The 21,879-nt window shown below is 40.0% G+C and overlaps 1 protein-coding gene across 1 annotated transcript in view; it reads right to left on the reverse strand.

Moving 5' to 3' along the window:
- DSCAM (DS cell adhesion molecule) overlaps nt 1–21,879 on the reverse strand; it is an 808,668-nt gene that overhangs the window by 286,714 nt on the left and 500,075 nt on the right. The window contains exons 6-8 of the mRNA XM_070466795.1: nt 16,902–17,177; nt 9,858–10,154; nt 8,843–9,118 (exon numbers count right to left, since the gene is read on the reverse strand). Coding sequence (XP_070322896.1) covers nt 8,843–9,118; nt 9,858–10,154; nt 16,902–17,177 — 849 coding nt within the window. The remainder of the gene's footprint in view (nt 1–8,842; nt 9,119–9,857; nt 10,155–16,901; nt 17,178–21,879) is intronic.

A 21,879-nucleotide genomic window follows, 5' to 3' on the forward strand; every position in this document is an offset into this window, starting at 1 on the left:
AAGGCTGCAAGTGACATCAGCTTCTTCCATCAATGTGAATGAAGCAGACACAACAACAATCTGTCTCAAATTACAATTGGAAAGTGCTACAAATATAAATAAAATAAAATATCAAGGAGTTAATTCTGTGACTGCTTTTGCTGCATTTCTGGCATCTCCATTTTAGCTCATTATAGTTCATTCACTCAGTCATGTCCAACTCTTTGTGATCCCATGGACTGCAGCACACCAGGCCTCCCTGTCCATCACCAACTCCTGGAGTTTACTCAACTCATGTCCATAGAGTCAGTGATGCCATCCAACCATCTCATCCTCTCTCATCCCCTTCTCCAGCCTTCAGTCTTTCCCAGCATCAGGATCTTTTCAAATGAGTCAGCTCTTCACATCAGGTGGCCAAAGTATTGGAGTTTCACCTTCAGCATCAGTCCTTCCAATGAATATTCAGGACTGATTTCCTTTAGGATGGACTGGTGGTTGGATCTCCTTGCTGTCCAAGAGTCTTCTCCAGCACTAAAGTTCAAAAGCATCAATTCTTTGGCACGCAGCTTTCTTTATAGTCCAACTCTCACATCCATATATGACTATTGGAAAAACCATAGCTTTGACTAGACGGACCTTTGTTGACAAAGTAATGTCTCTGCTTTTTAATATGCTGTCTAGGAGAAGGAAATGGCAACCCACTCCAGTACTTGTCTAGAAAATCCCATGGACAGAGGAGCCTGGTAGGCTGCAGTCCCTGGGGTCGCGAAGAGTCGAACAAAACTGAGCGACTTCACTTTCATTTTTCTTTCTAGGTTGGTCATGTTTTTTCCTAAGGAGCAAGCGTCCTTTAATTTCATGGCTGCAGTCACCATCTGCAGTGATTTTGGAGCCCCCCAAAATAAAGTCTGCCACTGTTTCCACTGTTTCTCCATCTATTTGTCATGAAGTGATGGAACCAGATGCCACGATCTTAGTTTTCTGAATGCTGAGCTTTAAGCCAACTTTTTAACTCTCCTCTTTCACTTTCATCAAGAGGCTCCTTAGTTCTTCTTCACTTTCTGCCATAAGGGTGGTGTTATCTGAGTATCTGAGGTTATTGATATTTCTCCCGGCCATCCTGATTCCAACTTGTGCTTCATCCAGCCCAGCGTTTCTCATTATATACTTTGCATATAAGTTAAGTAAGCAGGTGACAATATGCAGCCTTGACATGCTTCTTTCCTTATGTGGAACCAGTCTGTTGTTCCAACATGTCGAGTTCCAACTGTTGCTTCCTGACCTGCATACAGATTTCTCAAGAGGCAGGTCAGGTAGTCTGGTATTTCTATCTCTTGAAGAATTTTCCATAGTTTGTTGTGATCCACACAGTCAAAGGCTTTGGCATAGTCAATAAAGCAGAAATAGATGTTCTTCTGGAACTCTCTTGCTTTTTCGATGATCCAGTAGAAGTTGGCAATTTGATCTCTGGTTCCTCTGCCTTTTCTAAAACCAGCTTGAACATCTGGAAGTTCATGGTTCACATATTGCTGAAGCCTGGCTTGGAGAATTTTGAGCATTACTCTGCTAGCATGTGAGATGAGTGCAATTGTGTGGTAGTTTGAACATTCTTTGGCATTGCCTTTCTTTGGGACTGGAATGAAAACTGACCTTTTCCAGTCCTGTGATCACTGCTGAGTTTTCCAAATTTGCTGGCATATTCAGTGCAGCACTTTCACAGCATCATCTTTCAGTATTTGAAATAGCTCAACTGGAATTCCATCTCCTCCACTAGCTTTGTTCGTATTGATGGTTCCTAAGACCCACTTGACTTCACATTCCAGGATGTCTGGCTCTAGGTGAGTGATCATACCATCATGATTATCTGGGTTGTGAAGATCTTTTTTGTATAGTTCTGTGTATTCTTACCACCTCTTCTGAATATTTCTGCTTCTGTTAGGTCCATACCATTTCTGTCCTTTATTGAGCCCATTTTTGCATGAAATGTTCCCTTTGTATCTCTAATTTTCTTGAAGGGAGCTCTAGTTTTTCCCATTCTATTGTTTTCCTCTATTTCTTTGCACTGATCACTGAGGAAGGCTTTCTTATCTCTTCTTGCTATTCTTTGGAACTCTGCATTCAATGGGGCCTCTGGGTTCAGCAGACTTGGGTATGGCTGGATGCAGGAGACTTGGGAAAGGTATAAGCCCTCTTGGAGAAGGTAGACATTTATTCCACCATAGAGCTGCCAGAATTTACACAGGACTGGGGAAACAGACTCTTGGAGGACACAAACAGAAACTTGTGCACACCAGGACCCAGGAGAAAGGAGCAGTGTCCCCACAAGAGACTGACCCAGACTTGCCCGGGAGTGTCCAGGAGTTGCTGGTGGAGGTGTGGGCCAGCGGTGGCCTGCTGTAGGGTTGGGGGCACTGAGTGTAACAGTGCATGCATGTGACCTTTTGAAGGAGGTTGTCATTATCTTCATTACTTCCAGCATAGTTTGGCCCCAGGTAAATAAGGGGAGGGAACACAGCCCCACCCATCAATAGAAAATTGGATTAAAGATTTACTGAGTATGGCCCCACCCACCAGAACAAGACCCAGATTCCCCCTCAGTCAGTCTCTCCCATCAGGAAGCTCCCATAAGTCTGTTATCCGTCTCCATCAGAGGGCAGACAGACTGAAAACCACAATCACAGAAAACTAACCAATTTGATCACATGGACCACAGCCTTGTCTAACTGTGAAACTATGAGCCAGGCCATGTAGGGCCACACAAGATGGATGGGCCATGGTGGACAGTTCTGATAAAACGTGGGCCACTGGAGAAGGGAATGGCAAACCACTTCAGTATTCTTGCCTTGTAAACCGCATGAACAGTAACGAAAGGGCAGAAAGATAGGACACTGAAAGATGAACTCCCCAGGTCGGTAGGCTTCCAATATGCTACTGGACATCAGCGGAGAAATAACTCCAAAAAGAATGAAGAGATGAAGCCAAAGCAAAAACAATACCCAGTTGTGGATGTGACTGGTGGTGGAAGTAAAGTCCAATGCTGTAAAGAGCAATATTGCATAGGAACCTGGAATGTTAGTCCATTAATCAAGGCAAATTAGAAGTGGTCAAACAGGAGATGGCAAGGGTGAATGTCGACATTCTAGGAATCAGAGAATTAAAATGGGCTGGAATGGGTGAATTTAACTCAGATGACCATTATATCTACTACTGTGGGCAGGAGTCCCTTAGAAGAAATGGATAGCCATCACAGAGTCAGAAATGCAGTACTTGGATGCAATCTCAAAACGACAGAATGATCTCTGTTCATTTCCAAGGCAAACCATTCAATACCACAGTAATCCAAGTCTATGCCCTGACCAGTAATGCTGAAGCAGCTGAAGTTGAACGGTTCTAGGAAGACCTACAAGGCCTTCTAGAACTAACACCCCCAAAAAATGTCCTTTTCATTATAGGTGTTTGTGTGTGTGTGTATGTGTGTGTTAGTCACTCAGTCGTGTCCGACTCTTTGTAACCCCATGGACTGTAGCCCACCAGACTCTGTTTATGGGATTCTCCAGGCAAGAACACTGGAGTGGATTGCCATTTCCTTTTCCATCATTATAAGGGGACTAGAATGCAAAAGTAATAAGTCAAGAAATACCTGCAGTAATAGACAAATTTGGCCTTGGAGTACAGAATGAAGCAGGTCAAAGGTTAATAGAGTTTTGCCAAGAGAACACACTGGTCATAGCAAACACCCTCTTCCAACAACACAAGAGAAGACTCTACACATGGACATCACCAGATAGTCAACACTGAAATCAGATTGGTTATATTCTTTGCAGCCAAAGATGGAGAAGTGCTATACAGCCAGCAAAAACAAGACTGGGAGCTGACTGTGGCTCATATCATGAACCCCTTATTGCCAAATTCAGACTTAAATTGAAGAAAATAGGGAAAACCACTAGACCATTCAGGTATGACCTAAATCAGATCTCTTATGATTATACAGTGGTAGTGAGAAATACATTTAAAGGATTAGATCTGATAGGCAGAGTGCCTGAAGAACTATGGACAGAGGTTCGTGACATTGTATAGGAGACAGGGATCAAGATCATTCCCAAGAAAAAGAAATACAAAAAGGCAAAATGGTTGTCTGAGGACGCCTTAGAAATAGATATGAAAAGAAGAGAAGCAAAAGGCAAAGGAGAAAAGGAAAGATAAACTCATTTCAGCCCACTTCCCAAATCCATATTTCAAAGTCCCCTTGGTCAGAATCTAAAATCATGGTCCACAGACATGTGATACTAAGCCTTTCTCTTCATAAGGCTTTCCCAAGTCATGGTCATTTTAGGCTCCCTCTCTTGACTTTTCCATCATCCAGACTAGAACTTCTGGAGTCATCTCTGGTTCTTACTCACCCTTCATTCCTTCCCTTTCATCTCTTCAGTTTAATTAATTATCTTTCTTAAATTAGGTGCTCAGTGTGACATGACCTTACTTCTAAAATAATATTCTTTCTCAACTTTTAAAATAGCTTTCTTTCTAGGTTTTTTGACTTAACTTCTCCTTACATTAATCCTGGCTTCCCACTGCGATGTGAATTACTTTTCAAAAACACACTGTGGAGTGGTAACTGGAAAGTAGAGATGTGTATTCGAGTCTTGAATACATTACTGGGCAACTCTGAGCAAGTTCCCTGCTCTCTCCTATTCTCTTTCTCTGCTGATGTTTTATCTACATTACAGAGTCACTGTGAGTATTAATTAAGGTTACAATTATGAAAGTGTTTTGTAAATGACAAAGTTTTACATAAATACAAATAGAAGGTGACATTTTTACCTAGCAGCCAATTAACTTTCCTGGCAGTGTTGGTCCCTAGCAATTAGAACACTCAATTAGGCACTGTTCAAGTTCAATGTGGCACCTAAAATGGGGCAAGAAAAGCTTTGAAATGTGTTAAATATAACACTGCTTGTTAAATTGAAATGAAGTGAAAGAAGGGATTCTGACTTTCATTTCTCCCTGAATGTTTGAAGGCAGGAAAACTGTGGAGGTTTAGTAGCTTAGTCGTGTCCAACTCTGTGATCCCATGGACTGCCGCCCACCAGGCTCCTTTGTCAATAGGATTCTCTAGGCAAGAATACTGGAGTGGGTTGTCATTTCCTTCTTCAGGAGATCCTCCCAAACCAGGGATTGAACCCATGTCACCTACACTGTCAGGCAGATTCTTTATCACTGAGCCAGCAGTGAAGCCCCAAGCAAAACTGTGCTTCTTGTTAATGTATTTTAGAACTTAAGTCTCAGGCATTATTAATGATTAATGCTATTTGTATTGATTTTTGAGGTTTTTAAAAAAAATGTTTCCAATCATATGATATAATATAAGTGAAGGAAGGAAAAAAGCAAAAAAAAAGATATGATTGAAAAATAGTATTGCTTCTAATGTCATCTAAACACACACACACATTCACAGCCACACACTCACTCACACATACACTACTCTATTCAGTGTTAGAGAAGAACCTCTGGGACAGAAGATAAAAATGGTTTGGTTTACAGTTTGCAGCATTATTAGTGGAAACAAGTGGGCCCACTTCCAAAGGAAGCCAACTTTTTAGGTATCATATTTGCTCCTCTAAAATTATCTGAATATAATAATATTCACCGTGCAGTTTAACTGCAAAGGTAATGGAGTTGTATATACATGAATAAAATGAGAAAGACTCTTCCAGTCCTGATCCATAGGGAGAGTCAAAAACCTCAGTCTGTTCCTGTAACTCAGTCGATTCCTTATTTCTCTCTTATCGTAACTCATCATAATTGAAAATAGCAAAGGTTAGTAGTTTTCAAAAGCTTTGATGGACGACAAACCTGACCACTGGAGTGTGATTTAATTTACATATTTCATTTCAAAACATTTTAAAATTCCTATTTAAATGCTCAGAAGTTAATTTGCTTACAACCTTTCCACTGACATCTGAAGAAAGGCTAAAATCACTCATTTATTAACTGTTACCAAATGCTGAAAGTCAGATATCATCTTAAGCAAGAAAAGCAAGTGGTAACTTGAATTATTTTAAATATCTTTGCGAGAGGGCAATGCATGTGAATATGACTACCTCTAAGAAGTATGCCCTGCTGCTGCTGCTGCTAACTCGCTTCAGTCATAGGTTGACATAAAAGAAACCAGAATTTGTTATTTTTTCCCTAGGAAGCACTAAGAGGTATAAGCAGGCTTAACTCTGTCCACTCAGCCTGCAAGTCCCTCTTTCAGGATCTATCATTTTATTTGTCTACACAAAAATAAAATTCAATAAAAGTAAGTGGGATATACTGTAGTATTAATAGATGAAATTATATTTAGTTTAGACATTGCTCCCTGAAATATAAGAAAGCATGTTTTGAAGCAATAATAAACAAAAAGTATGAAGGCAAGAGGAAGAAGAGGTGGCAGAGAATGAGATGGTTAGATAGCATCACCTACTCACTGAACATGAATTTGACCAAACTCAAGAAGATGGTGAAAGACAGGGAAGTCTGGCATGCTGCAGTCCAAGATGTCCCAAAGAGTCATACACGGCTTAGTGGCTGAACAACAAGAACACATACTCTCTCCTCTGCCCAGCGTGTTCATGCTACATGTTCTGTCACTCAGTCATACCCAACTCTTTGCCACCCTCTAGACTATAACCCTCCAGGCTCCTCTGTCCATTGGATTCTCCAGGCAAGAATACTGGAGTGAATCGCCATTTCCTCCTCCAGGGGATCTTCCTAACCCAGGGACTGAACCCACATCTCCTGCATCTCCTGCACTGGCAGGCAGGTTCTTTACCACTGAGCCATCTGGGAAGTCCCCTTTGCCCAGACGTGTGCACAAAATGTTAACTTAGGATGAATGAACACCAGTGGGATACAGATTTCTTTAGCAAGTTTTGTATTCCTAGCATCTTGGTAAACCCATTGTTTAAAGTCTTTCTAATAAAATTTCTGTTAGTGTGTGATATTTTCCTATGGCAGGGTCCATGGACACATCTACTTTGTCATCTACTCTGCTATCATTAGAGCCAGCCAGGAATGACTCTGGCGTTGATCATTTGGCTGTGGTAAGTTTCATAGAGTCCCCTGAAGTGCAAGGAGATCAAACCAGTCAATCCTAAAGGAAATCAACTCTGAAAACTCACTGAAAGATGCTTAAGTTGAAGCTCCAATAATTTGGCCACCTGATGTGAACAGCCAACTCATTGGAAAAGACCTGCATGCTGGGAAAGACTGAAGACAGGAGGAGAAGGAGGACTGAGAATGAAACAGTTGGATGGCATCACCAACTCAATGGACGTGAGTCTGAGCAAACTCCAGGAGATGGTGAAGGCAGGGAGACCTGGCGTGCTGTAGTCCATGTGGTCACAAAGAGTCAAACAAGACTGAATGACTGAACAACAACAAAGTTTGATAGATGTCTTTGGTTTTACATCATCTTTATCGGGAGGGCATCCTGCTTCTTGTCTCCCCGATCTGTTTGTCACAGCTCACAGCCTTCTTCCATCTGGCCCGCCCCTGCATCCTCCCTATCAACATTCTTTGCTTGGCTTCTTTTTATCCCTGGGGTTGGTTTCTTCTGGGGAAAATTCTTAGTCATCAGATGGGACTTATTTTCTAAGGTATTGACCTGCTGGACATAGAGTAGATATTTCATTTATCATGGGTCAAGAAATAAATCACAAAATGAAGTTTCCTTCTACTATGACCAATCTGGCTTGCCAAGAATTTCTAATGATTTGAGAAAACTCTTAAGATATTTAGTGGTTTAAAAATTCAAAATTATTCATGTGCAGGTGTATGTACATGTATTAATATAAATATGTGACACTGTTATTTTTATTCAATCTCCAAGTCACATTTGAACCTTTGTGAACTCTATGGACTGTAATTCACCAGGCTCCTCTGTCCATGGGATTCTCCAGGCAAGAATACTGAAGTGGGCTGCCATTTCCTTCTCCAGAGGATCTTCCTGGACCAAGGATCAAACCCAGGTCTCCTGCATTGGCAGGTAGATTATTTACCACTGAGCCACAACGGAAGCCATATATTACATAACAGATACCAAATAATACATTACATTATGTGAGAGTGCATGTGTGTATGAGAATTTATAGGCGTCCCTAAACAGATAAACTAACAGGATTTGTGAAAAAAGATGGTTGGGGAGGACTACAGAAAACCTATGAAGTTTTGCAACCAAGACACTAAAAGACAGTTGTTGGTACTAGGGAGGTAACTGAGCAGCTCAGACATGCAGCTTAGCTGCATGACAAGGAGGCTGGTGTTGAGTTGCATGATCACCAAAATTCATCCTGATGGTTAGATTCCATGACTGTCCACATCATGATGTCATGATGTAAAGAAAATATAAAAGTCTAGAAAACTTTCTGTGGAGTTGTCCATTCATTTCATTCCTATGTTTTTGCTTTGACCCTTTCATTTATTTTGTGTGAAGTCTTTACCCATTATACAAAATCTCTTCCAGTTGGATTCTAAAAGAACTTGCTTTTAGGAGATTGTAGAAAAACAAAGCTAAGTGTTTTAAAATGATTTGTCAGACACCTAGATGACCAAATTAATGATGTGGTTTTTTTTTTCTATGATATTATAAAAACGCACATCCTCTGGAAAACCAAGCCAAAAATTCATGTGGAAAGAAGACTATGTTAACCATCAGTGTGGTGAGGATGCAATGGTGAAGAGAACAGAACATTTAATACACTTTATCATTCCTCATTCTGAATATGCAGGTTTTCAGATTATTTCATTCTTAGTGGTTGTCCGGTGAAACAGATAAACTTAGCAATGGTGACTTGGGTGGGGACAGAGGGCACAGCCTTACCTTTGACCGTCACATGGACACTCTGGCTGGTGGAGAGTTGGGGCTGGACCAGCACGTTGCAGGTGTACTCCCCCTCATCAACTTCCTTCTGCACATCTGAGAGTTTTAGGGTTCCATTATTCTCAAATGCCACTTGGCGGTGGTTGAAAGGAAGCAGATTTGAGTTCTTGTACCATTTGATGGAGTAATACGGATAGCCAATCACACGACAGTGAATGTATGTGTCCCGTCCCGCTATTGCTGTGATATTTTTCATTGGTCGAATGCTTGCAGGCCCTGGAGAGACACAGAGAAACTCTTGAAAATAATTTAAGGGTACATTTTATGTGTGGAAATGAGTACACTTTTCCTTGAGTTTAAAAATGTACTTGTTTGCATGTAAGGACATATTTATCAATTCAGCAATTTTTTTCTGCATTTGGCACTTTCCACTAAGGTTTTTTTTCTTTTCCTTTTCATTTCATTGCTTTCAAATAAATTGAAAGAGTGCTAATTATCAATTACTTCTATAAAAACATTTTGAATTATAGGCTAAAAGGCAATTTATCAATACAAAGTAACAAGCTGCACTGAACAATCATATTCAGCTGGTGAAACACTGGTAGCCATTCAACTGTTTAACTCTCTCTCTGTGAAACAGATTGTGAGGATGGAGGTTATGCCATGTTGCATTATGAATGTAAGTTAAGTACCATGTACATGAAGGTTTACCATGAATGTGGTAGAACAGAAGAGGAGGAAGGAGAGAGCATGCAAGCATAAACCAGGAAAAGAAAGCTCCAGAGGACAAGTCTAAGAGTAAAACAAGAGAACAAGCTGACTAAGGAAACCAAAATGCCATTTCCAACAGTGACCCAGTCACTGCCATTCCTCGGCGGGAAGCGAGAGGGCAGGAAACAACGAAGCGACATTAATTCGGTCTGGCATTCCAAGACTGGGCTCGGTGCATGCAGACACCTCCTTCTCCGCTACAATGAGTCATGTGTGTTTTTTGAGGAGTTGATTCGACAAGCACCTCTTACGTTTATTCGAGCCTGGTAGAGGACGACGCCCGCCGAGTTGTTGGCCGTGCAGCGGTACACGCCCCCGTCGCGGACCTGAGAGCTGGAGATGTTCAGGTAGCTGACCACGTTGCCTTCCGACGTGATCATCTGGCTGACGCGGTGGCTGCCGCCCTTGAGGATGGGGTCATCGTCCAGGGTCCACGTGATCGTGGGCAGCGGCGTTCCCTTCACGTTGCACATCAGGGAGACGGCCTCTGCCGGACTCACCACTTTCTCACTAAAGGCGGAAATGATTTTGGGAGTTCCATCTGCAGGAAGACAAATCACGCAGGGAAGTGGCACATATGCATAATTAACAGACTACCGAGTATGTCTATTGGATGATTAGAGAGTGGGTGGAGTGGCTATCAAATGCCCCTCAAAAGGCTGGTTTTATTGATAAAGCTAAGTTCCACTTAGGACAACATATCAGTTTCAAAATAAGTAAATGCAGCCTTAGCTAGCTTTAATCTCTCTCTCCTCTATTTCTTGATTGTCATAATCATGCAACTCAGATGTTCATGATAAAGAATGTCATCTCCCAAGAAGTTTATCATTCAAAACTATTATGTCCCCACCCAAAGTTGTAAACAGGAAATTCACACACCTCCATGGCTAATTTAGCTTTCTACTTCCTCCAAGTTAATTAGGGATTGCTCAATGGGGAACTGTTTAGAGGAAGAAAGAGCTCAGACATTGATTATCTCTCTGTCATTTTCTCGTAAGGAATCATCTTTTATAGTTTTAATTAGAAATAATGATAACTGCATGTGAATTTTCATGAAGGCCCTGAGAATGGGTAAAAGCTAAATCAAGTTGGACCCTTTCAGTATTATTAAATGTCTCCATAAGTATCTTTTCTTTCTTTTTTTAAAAAAAAAATATTTTACTGAAGCATAGTTGATTTGTTAGTTTCTGCTCTTCAGCAAAGTGATTCAGTTATACATACATATGTTCTTTTTCAGATTCTTTTCCATTGTGGCTTATCATAGGATACTGAGTATAGTTCCCTGTGCTATACAGTAGGACTTTGCTTATCCATCCTATTTGTTGTTGTCCAGGCTCTTAGTCATGTTCAACTCTTTGCCACCACCTGGAATGCAGCACACCAGGCTTTCCTGTCTTTCACCATCTCCCAGAGTTTCCTCAAACTCATGCCGATTGAATCCACCCTTTATGTACTGATAACAGTTTGTATCTGCTAATCCTGAACTCCCAATCCATCCCTCCCCAACTCTCCTTCCCTGCAGCAACCCCCAGTCTGTTCTCTATGTCTGTGAGTCTGTTCCTGCTTCATGGATATGTTTATTTATGTCCTAGTTTAGATTCTGTATGTATTATAAGTAAGCTGGTCATCTGATTTATCTGGGATACTTCTGAGGATAAAATTGATACTAGGAGAACAGACACAACTCAAGACTATCCCAGGAAAACAAGGAGATTAATCTTAGGAATGTTTCCACAGAAATTTCCAATGTTTTTGACAATGATCAAATTTTCATATTCCATTATTTTTTAAAATCATGTATTAAAATATCTCCTTAATGTTATATACTATTGCTGTGCTGTGCTGAGTCGCTCAGTCTTGTATGACTCTTTGCAAGCCCATGGACTGTAGCCTGCCAGGCTCCCCTGTCCATGGGGATTCTCCAGGCAAGAATACTGGAGTGGGATGTCATGCCCTCCTCCAGGGGATCTTCCCAGCCCAGGTATTGAACCCAGGTCTCCCACATTACAGGCAGCTTTTTTACTAGCTGAGCTGCCAGGGAAGCCCAAGTTATATGCTAGTAACAACAAATGCATTTTTTTTTAATGTGTATTAGGCCTCCGTTAGAGAGATACAGGGCATCCCAGGTGGCACTAGTGGTAAAGAATCTGCTGCTAATGCAAGAGACACAGGTTCAATCCCTGGGTCGGGAAGATCCCCTGGAGGAGGAAATGGCAACACACTCCAGGATTCTTGCCTGGAAAATTCCATGGCCAGAGAAGCCTGGTGGCTATAGTCTATGGGGTCAAAAAGAGTCGGACACGACCATATGACTGAGCACACACACATTAGAAAGATACACACATATTAGAGAAAAATGTGTGAAAGTCAAAAGAATGGAAAGTTACCAATGGATCTCCCAGCTTCAGGTGTATAAATCAACATTGTGACACTTTATTTTCCAGGCATAGATATATCATTTTGACAGAACTATGATCACATGCAACTGGATTTCTGTGTCTAGTAATAAGCCTTGCTGGTGGAGATATTTTTTTTTAAATTGGTGCAAATTTGAAAGATAATGATTAACAGATTATTTTTTTTTTTTTTACTTTTTAAGTTGAATTATCGAAATTACATGCATTCATTGCTGAAAAATTTGAAAGTATAGATAAGCAAAAGAAAAGTTAGAAACAAAAAGGGGGGGGATATAGGTATACCGATGGCTGATTCATGTTGAGGTTTGACAGAAAACAGCAAAATTCTGTAAAGCAATTAGCCTTCAATAAAAAGTAAATAAATTAAAAAAAAAAAAAACAGAAAAAAAAATCTAAAGCTATCTTGCAATTCCATTACTGAAGGTAAGTGTTGCACCATCTTTTCATTTGCGAATTGCTGAATCTTAACTTCTTCATTCCAGTTCACATTTTGGGAGGCTGGAGAAGGCTTTCAAATATATTTTTTTCAGGGTCAGATTCTTAGATTATAAACATCTTTCTTTTACTATCAAAGATGACAAAAATAACTTCATAATATTAAAATGGAAAATCTGCACTTTAGCCCTGAGAAGTCTGCAGACATGACTTCAACGTGCTCTACATTTAATTTACAGAGAAGTTAGATGTCATTCTGATCATAATTCTTTGCATATGACCAATTGTTGATGCTTGAGAATGTTGAGGTTATTTTATTTGACCTTACAACTCAACATATTTTGTCAGGATGTGTTTAGCTATAAATTTTTTTTCACTGATTTTTACACTAAGCATTGAACTCTCAAGTCTTATTTTAAAATCTATTTGGGAAAGCTTTCTTCACTTATGCTTTTATTTTTGTAGATAAAGTTTACCCACAGCTAAATGTATAGATCTTAAGAGTACCAACAGAATGAGTTTTGTTAAATAAATACACCTATGTAACCACAAAATGAAGAAGAAGATAAGAAGCATTTCTATCACCCCCTACTTGTTACTAGGGGTTCTTTCAAGCAGTCTCTACCCACCACATGCACTCTTCTGATTTCTATCACCATGCATTACTTCAGCCTGTTCTTTGCTTCAAACTCATGTTTGTGTGTGCCCTACATGTACTCTGTCATAACCAGAGTACAGTTAGTAAAATTAGGAGCTGCAACTTTGAAACTGTAATATTGTCTAATGCAGAGTCTGATCATTGACCAGTTATGTCCCTTACAGCTATTTTTCCCCAGTCCAACCATTATCATACCTTACATTTATTTACAGTGTCTCATTAGTCTCTTTTAATCTGTTACATTCTTCAGTTTCTACTCAGCTTCTTGACTTTGACATTTTTGAAGAATTACTTTGTAGCTAGTTGTTCAAACCCAGTTTGATATTTCCTTGTGATTAGATACAGATTTTGCATTCTTTGACAAATGCTATGGAAGTACTATTGTTTTTCTGTGTGTTTATTGGCTGTTTGTGTATTTCCATTCATGAAATGTCTGTTCAAACCTTTTTTTCCATTTTTATGTTACACTATTTTTCTTTGGTATTGGTTGGTAGCAGATCTTTATGTCTACTGAATACATGTATATGTATAACATATACATACAAACCGAATATGATGAATATATATACGTATATACAAGTCAGTACAAATTTACTTTTACATGTATGTAGGTCAGATTACATCCCTCCTGTCTCAGACAGTAAAGAGTCTGCCTGCAATGAAGGAAACCCGAGTTCGATCCCTGGGTTGGGAAGATGCCTTGGAGAAGGAAATGGCAATCCACTCCAGTATTCTTGCCTGGAAAATCCTACGGGCAGAGGAGCCTGACAGGCTACAGAGTCCATGGGATCGCAAAGATTTGGACACAACTGAGCGACCAACACTTTCACTTTCAGGTCAGATTAAATTACACATAATGTTTGTCAGACATATGTATATATATAGTATACATTATATATAAATGTATGTACTAAATATTTTCTCTCATTTCATATTTGTCTTTTTATTTTCATTATATTACATTAATATGAGTGTGTATATGCAAACTTTATAGTTTTAATCAACTATGAGAAGTTAAAATTACAATTATTCAGGTAAAATGGAGGAAACTTGCAACAGATAATCTCAAAAATTTAATTTATATTCTGTCCTTTGTGTAATTTTATGTATGCTAAAAACTATAATACAATGATGTAATGTTATAATTTGTCAATTGCTATTTAGGAAAATTAAATGAGAAAACAATTTTGCTAAGTGGTTACTAACATATTTGTCATTTTTCATGTACTTTATTTCTATCTGAGTTTCCTCTCCAGGTCATTTTCTTCATCATGAATGGTTTCATTTACTGTTTCTTAGCATGCAGGACTTCTGGCATCATGCTCTTCACAAGCTTTTGTTTATTGAAAATATCTTTATTTGGCTTTAACTTTTAAAGACTATTTTTGATAGATGTAGTCATGTATACTGATGGGGTTTAAAACAATAAATTAAAAAAAATCATTTCAATCTCATTAAGACTGTGTGTGTGTGCTCAATCATGTCTAATTCTTTGCAACTCTATGGACCATAGCCTGCCAGGGTCCTCTGTCCATGGGATTCTCCTGGCAAGAATACGTAAGTGGGTTGCCATTTCCTTCTCCAGGGGATCTTCTCGGCCCAGGTATCGAACCCTTGTCTCTTCTGTCTCCTACTTTGGCAGGAAGATTCTTTACCACTAGCACCAGCTGTGAAGCCCCATCCCATTAGCACTGGAAAATATCCTCAGGAGAAATGTGATATTTGTGTAGAAAATGACTGGTATTTCCCCCTTCTTTCAAGGGTCAAATTCTTTCTGCCTGCTTTTGGGTATTTCCGCAGGGTCTATAAACTATTTTGCTTTCCCCAAAGTTCATTATTTTCATCTTATCGCAGGTTAGTCTGATACACGCTACTCCATAATTTCCAGAAATAAGACCTGTTCTTCTTCTTTATGATTCCATTTTCTAGGTGTTCTGGTCTGATCTTGAACCTATAATTATTAGTTCCAGTTTCTTTAAACTTCCTTTCCTGTTTCTTTGTCCTCACAGGAAATATTCAAAAATTCTACATTGTATCAGTGGCCATTCTTAGTTGATAGTATTGTGCAAGTTTTTATAATGTGTTAATCCATAGCTGTTACAGGATGTTACATCATTACAAGAGTCTAGTTAGACACCATCTTAAGGCAGTTACTGGGTATGTGTTTGTAATTCCATTTCTGCTCTCTTTGGCGACATTAGCACTGTCATATCTCAGATGAAATAAATAAATAAATAAAGTGAAGCTTCTTGTCCTGAACAGAAACTGACAGGCAACAAATAAATCCGTGAGTGGGCTCAGTGGGGTCCTCTCACCCCTCTTTTTATTCAAGCGACAGGCTTTTTTGGAGATGAAAGCAGACATTATTTTCCCAGTGAGACTGGAGTGTCTTTGAAATCTTTCTTGCTGTCACTCTCTGATAACCTCACCTCTTTTGACATTATTATGGATTATCAATATGGTCCTTAGGTTTTCTTGGTCACACGAGGTGGTTGCCAAGGTAACAAAGCCTAGATAGGTAATCTCTCCCTTTTCTACAAAGAATCTAAAAATAGTGACTATGTGAGGACTACAGGGCATCACCATTAGTAAACTGGCTCTGTGCAAATTGATTACTTTCTACACTTAATTATTATGTGAAACACAGCATCAGGCTTTTAATATGAGTACCGTGCCTTCAGCTAATTTCACCTGTGCTTTAAAATGCTCACTGTCTTCAAGGAACTGCTTGAATAAAAATAAGAATGTCATCTTAAGCCTGTTTCTTCTTAAAAATTAACTAAGGTTAAAAAAGTAATAAGAGAAATAGCCTCTTAGCATCAAGAGATATTTAAACTTATTTTCATATTAAATGGATTTTCTTTTCCCCTGCTTTAGGCTATATGAAAGTCATGTAGTTATTTTAATCAGTTGATAACAGATGAATTTTAAATTATATATAAAGGCACAATTTCCAACAAGATATGCAAATTTACAGATAAAAGCTAGTTCAATTATCTAGTGATAAACATGTCTCTTGCTTGAATGTGTCCTGGACAGTGTCTTTCCCTGGCTGATTGATAAGCTTGAAGATGTAAGTAAGCAGTAGGCAGTTAAAAAAAAGCCTAAAACTCATTATGATAATACAAGGCAATTCTTCAAAAATTTCATTCACCTAAATCTGTGACTCTCTGGACCCAAACTGGGATAACTCTACAACCGAGGTGCCATTTTTACACTCCACAAAACACTACATTGAAATGTTGCTCTAAGTATTGCATCCAAGGTTGTGCTTATCAACTTTGAGGGGGGGCGGCTATTTTGCTCCCCCAAAGGACACTTTGTCATAACTGGAGGGATGCACTGCGAGCATTTAGCAGATAGAGGGGAGACTCCACTCAGTATCCTACAGCGCATACAGCAGCCCACCAAACCAAGTGCCCCTGAGAAACCCTGATCAAGAGGACAATGGATCATCCACCAAACCATCAATCTCAAGTCTCTTTGGTCCATATCTTGACAAGTAACTTTAAACACTGAGTGAGCAACATTTATGTTACTTGACTTTATGTTAAACCATGTTACTTATGTTACTTCTACTAGAAATAATGTTCATTTCATCAGAAATTAATCTTTTATTTGCACAACTGAGCTAGAAAACTAGAGGAGAGTTACTAGCTGATCAGATAGGAATCTTAAAACTGAGTTATGAGCTCTGCTTCACCCTTTGCTCTTGCTTTTGAGTGTTCTGGGTTTGGGTTCTTTTTTTCAGCTGAACCCTGTAATGAGGCCCACTGACCTTCAAGGACCACCTGCACAAAGTCTTGAGCGGACAGCCTGTCCTTGCGCACGAAGCACTGGTATGCTCCCCCGTCACTTCGGACCATGTGATCCATTATAAGGTTTTCGTGGTTGATCCCTGTGATCCTCACATTTTTTCCAGGGTTGAGTATTTCACCATTTCGGTACCAGGAGAGTTCCTGGTCCTCACTTCCAGTCACACTGCAGGACAAGGAAACCTGGCTGCCCACACTGCTTTTAACTTTCCTGGGGCTGATGGTAGCTTTCAGTGGCTCTGGAGTTTTGGGGAAGAGAAAAAAAGAAGGTAAAAACATCACACATGTAGAGAATACTTCAACATGATGGACTTTTGACAAGGCAAATGTATCTTCACAAGCATTTTTGGCCATTTGACAATATGTCAAGGTAGGTTTTTCCCTCTTACAGAGCACTAAATAGTCAAAGATATTCAATTGAGCTGTTAAGTTAATGGGATTTATGTGAGTTAAACAGTCTTAATTTGGTACTTGTAAATAGCATTACATAGGCCTCCTACCTGTAATACTCCCCGAGTTAAGGCAGAGAGGGATTGAGAAAGAACATCTTTTTAACAGTTAGCTACTTTACCATGTAAATGACCATGTATACAGCTCTTCTGTTGAAATATTCAGTTGTGAGCTTCATGTTAAGACTGTTAGGTTTCTAATGCTTTTGTGTGGAATGATGTTGCAACAATTGTTAAAAAGGAAACTTAAAAACAAAAGGTCACATTCTGTATGTTATTATTTCAGTGCTATTTCATTTTGTTTGGGAACACCCTCATTGCTGTTGGATTTTTTTTTATTTTTTTCTTGCCTTCTTTCACTGTATGGCAGATAGACTGGTGTTGGTCAGATTCCTTTCTCAGTAAATGTGAGTATTAACCCACTAACAGTAAGAACGGCAATGTGCGGAGCCAACAAAGATCGATATATTTGAATATTTAAATCTATCTGCCTCATCCCAACGTGGCACAGATGGGCTTCCTCTGGGCCAGTCTCACACACACAAACTCACTCATATCCTCTATGTGGCTTAACCAGGGCCAACAGCACAGGGCCGTGGAACAAGGAAGCAGGTTGCTGTAGAATGTGTGACCAGGAGAAAGGTTTTTTATTTCTTTAAAATGAGGCAAACTGCTTTGGACAAGGTGGTAACTCTCACCCATGACTTTCTATGTTTTCATTCAACAATGAATGAACCCAGTTCAACGCCATAAGCATTTGTTGAGCATTTATATGCCAAGAATGGCATTAAACTCATAAGTGAAGATGAAAATGAGAGACACTTGTGGTACAACTAGCATGTTCCATAAAGTTACCTTAGTTAAGTCAGTCTCCCCACAGTCCTGCAAGTTTCACGTTATCTCCACTTTACAGAAGAAGAAAGGGTTATTCAGAGATATGAATTTAACCAAATCCACACAAGTAAATGGCAGATATCAGTTGTTTGCCTCAGTTATTACTGACCTATTAGTCATCACATTGTGAAGTCTTTAAAGAGTTCAGTCTTTTAGATGCATAATAAAAATACGAGAATGAAGATGGTAACCCAAAGGGTCCAACAGTAGACCTCAAGATTTTGCATCAAATCAGAGGGAACTGAAGGCAGTAGGAGAAGAGGATAACGAAGGATGAGATGGTTGGATGGCCTCACCAATTCAATGGACATGAACTTCGGCAAACTCCTGGAAATGGTGGGGACAGGGCAACCTGGCATGCTATATAGTTCATGGCGTCATGAAGAGTCAGACATGACTTGGCAACTGAACAACAGTAGCAACAGAGGGAACTAAAGAAAGCTTTCTAGAATTTTTAGCCAGTGAGTAATAGAGCAAGCACATTTTTAGGAGAATCAACTGATCGTATTGTGTTGCACAAATGATAGTGGGAAAATTGGTCAGCAAGGAGGCATTGCAGATGTCTAGCTGACTCAATTAAAACTCAAATTAGGACAGGGTGGAGGTGGGGAGCACAGCTGAGAAAGACCTTGAGATACAATCTCTAAGACTCAGCAGGAATTAGATCTAGAAAGGGAAGTCTCAAAGAGGATCTGGGGCTTAAAGATTGCATTTGGATGGTTTGAGGGTGGAAGGAGTCTAGCATAACAGAGCCATTTACATGCCAGAGATGGTGGAGAGCAGTTTGGGATACTCCTGCTAGGCATCTGATATAAAATTGGGAAATACGCTCATCTGACAACCAAGGAGGCTGAGGCTGATCCTGCAAATTCAGGGCTGTTTTCAGAGGGGAGGAATTTGAAACTAGAAAACAAAAGAGAGAGAGAGGGGAGGGGGAACGAAAAAAGAAGAGAACATTCTGAATTTCCAAGAGCATCATTTCCACTTGGAAAAGAGAGACCAAACTAAGGACCAGTCAGAAGGGAGGATGGGCGTATCAGAGGCATACCTGGAACTTTTCCAGACAAAGCTGACAAATACAAACAGGAAAACAAACATATTCAGAATTAAGACCAGATAATCATGAAGGTGTGATCACTCACCTAGAGCCAGACATCCTGGAATGTGAAGTCAAGTGGGCCTTAGAAAGCATTACTATGAACAAAGCTAGTGAAGGTGGTGGAATTCCAGCTGAGCTATTTCAAATCCTAAAAGATGATGCTGTAAAAGTGCTGCACTCAATATGCCAGCAAATTTGGAAAAATCAGCAGTGGCCACAGGACTGGAAAAGGTCAGTTTTCATTCCAATTCCAAAGAAAGGCAATGCCAAAGAATGCTCAAAATACCGCACAATTGCACTCATCTCACACGCTAGTAAAGTAATGCTCAAAATTCTCCAAGCCAGGTGTCAGCAATATGTGAACCAAGAACTTCCAGATGTTCATGCTGGTTTTAGGAAAGGCAGAGGAACCAGAGATCAAATTGCCAACATCCGCTGGATCAACAAAAAAGCAAGACAGTTCCAGAAAAACATCTATTTCTGCTTTATTGACTATGCCAAAGCCTTTGACTGTGGGGATCACAATAAACTGTGAAAAATTCTGAAAGAGATGGGAATACCAGACCACCTGACCTGCCTCTTGAGAAACCTATGTGCAGGTCAGGAAGCAACAGCTAGAACTGAATACGGAACAACAGACTGGTTCCAAATAGGAAAAAAGAGTATGTCAAGGCTGTATATTGTCACCCTGCTTATTTAACTTATATGCAGAGTACATCATGAGAAATCCTGGGCTGGAAGAAGCACAAGCTGGAATCAAGATTGCTGGGAGAAATATCAATAACCTCAGATATGCAGATGACACCACCCTTATGGCAGAAAGTGAAGAGGAACTAAAAAGCCTCTTGATGAAAGTAAAAGAGGAGAGTGAAAAAGTTGGCTTAAAGGTCAACATTCAGAAACCTAAGATCATGGCATCTGGTCCCATCGCTTCATGGGAAATAGATGGGGAAACAGTGGAAACAGTGTTAAACTATTTTCTTGGGCTCCAAAATCACTGCAGATGGTGATTGCAGCCATGAAATTAAAAGATGCTTAACTCCTTGGAAGGCAAGATATGACCAACCTAGATAGCATATTAAAAAGCAGAGACATTACTTTTCCAACAAAGGTCTGTCTAGTCAAGGCTATGGGTTTTTCAGTGGTCACATATGGATGTGAGAGTTGGACAGTGAAGAAAGCTGAGCGCCGAAGAATTGATGCCTTTGAACTGTGGTGTTGGAGAAGACTCTTGAGAGTCCCTTGAACTGCACGAAGATCCAACCAGTCCATCCTAAAGAAGATCAGTCCTGGGTGTTCACTGGAAGGACTGATGCTGAAGCTGAAACTCTAATACTTTGGCCACCTCATGAGAAGAGTTGACTCATTGGAAAAGACCCTGATCCTGGGAGGGATAGGGGGCAGGAGGAGAAGGGAATGACAGAGGATGAGATGGCTGGATGGCGTCACCGACTCGATGGACATGAGTTTGAGTAAACTCCGGGAGTTGGTGATGGACAGGGAGGCCTGGCATGCTGTGATTCCTGCAGTCACAAAAAGTCCGACACGACTGAGCGACTGACCTGAACTGAACAGATATCTTTTACAATGTGTTACTGTTGTTCAGTTGCCCAGTCATGTCCAACACTTTGCAACCCCATGAAATGCAACACACCTGGTTTCCCTGTCCTTCACTACCTCCCAGAGTGTGCTGAAACTCATGTGCATTGAGTCGGTGATGCCATCCAACCATCTCATCTTCTGTTAACCCCTTCTCCTCCTACCCTCAATGTTTCCCAGCTTCAGGGTCATTTACAATGTCAACAATGATAAATGTCTTTACAGAGAAAGCAATAAACTATTCTGAGCCTTGAGCAGAAAACAGGAGGGGGATGGGGAATGCCTGGGGAATAAGGCATTGCATTAGACTTAGAAATATGGGGAGTTTTAGACATTCAAGTATTTGAAAATCATCTTCCATGTGGAGGGAGCAGCATGGCTTGCACTTTTAGGGAAAGAACTGCTTGTAGGGGGAAGGAAGTTAGATTTCACAGGAAGTAGGCTTTTTTGAAGCAAAACAATGGGAAATGTGACCTTACAGGTTTTCTTGACATGCTGTCACCACTATCTTAATATATAAATTTTATTCAGCAGAAACTGTGGATCCACAAAAAGTGATTTTAAACCTCCCATTGGAGTAATTCTCAGTAGTTGTCCAATGTTTCATTGTTTCATCGACGAGGCACTTCACAGAAATATAATTGTGCAGACATTATCCTCCATTTCTAGTGAAAATCAGCCTAAGCACATTCAAATGACATTTGCAGGACTCAGTCTGGACAGCTGATTCCAGGCAATCTTTGGGATATTTGTTTCAAATGGACTCACTTGGGCTGGTATTGTGCTAAAGCCGTCTATATCCATAGTGACATTGAAGAGGCAGTTCCATAAACAGGCATAAGACTGGAAAAAAGGCAGGATAAAAAAATGCTTCCCTGTTAAATGCCAGACTCATACTCA

Source organism: Odocoileus virginianus, chromosome 4 (genome assembly GCF_023699985.2).
Source record: "Odocoileus virginianus isolate 20LAN1187 ecotype Illinois chromosome 4, Ovbor_1.2, whole genome shotgun sequence".
NCBI classification, from domain to species: Eukaryota; Metazoa; Chordata; class Mammalia; order Artiodactyla; family Cervidae; genus Odocoileus; species Odocoileus virginianus.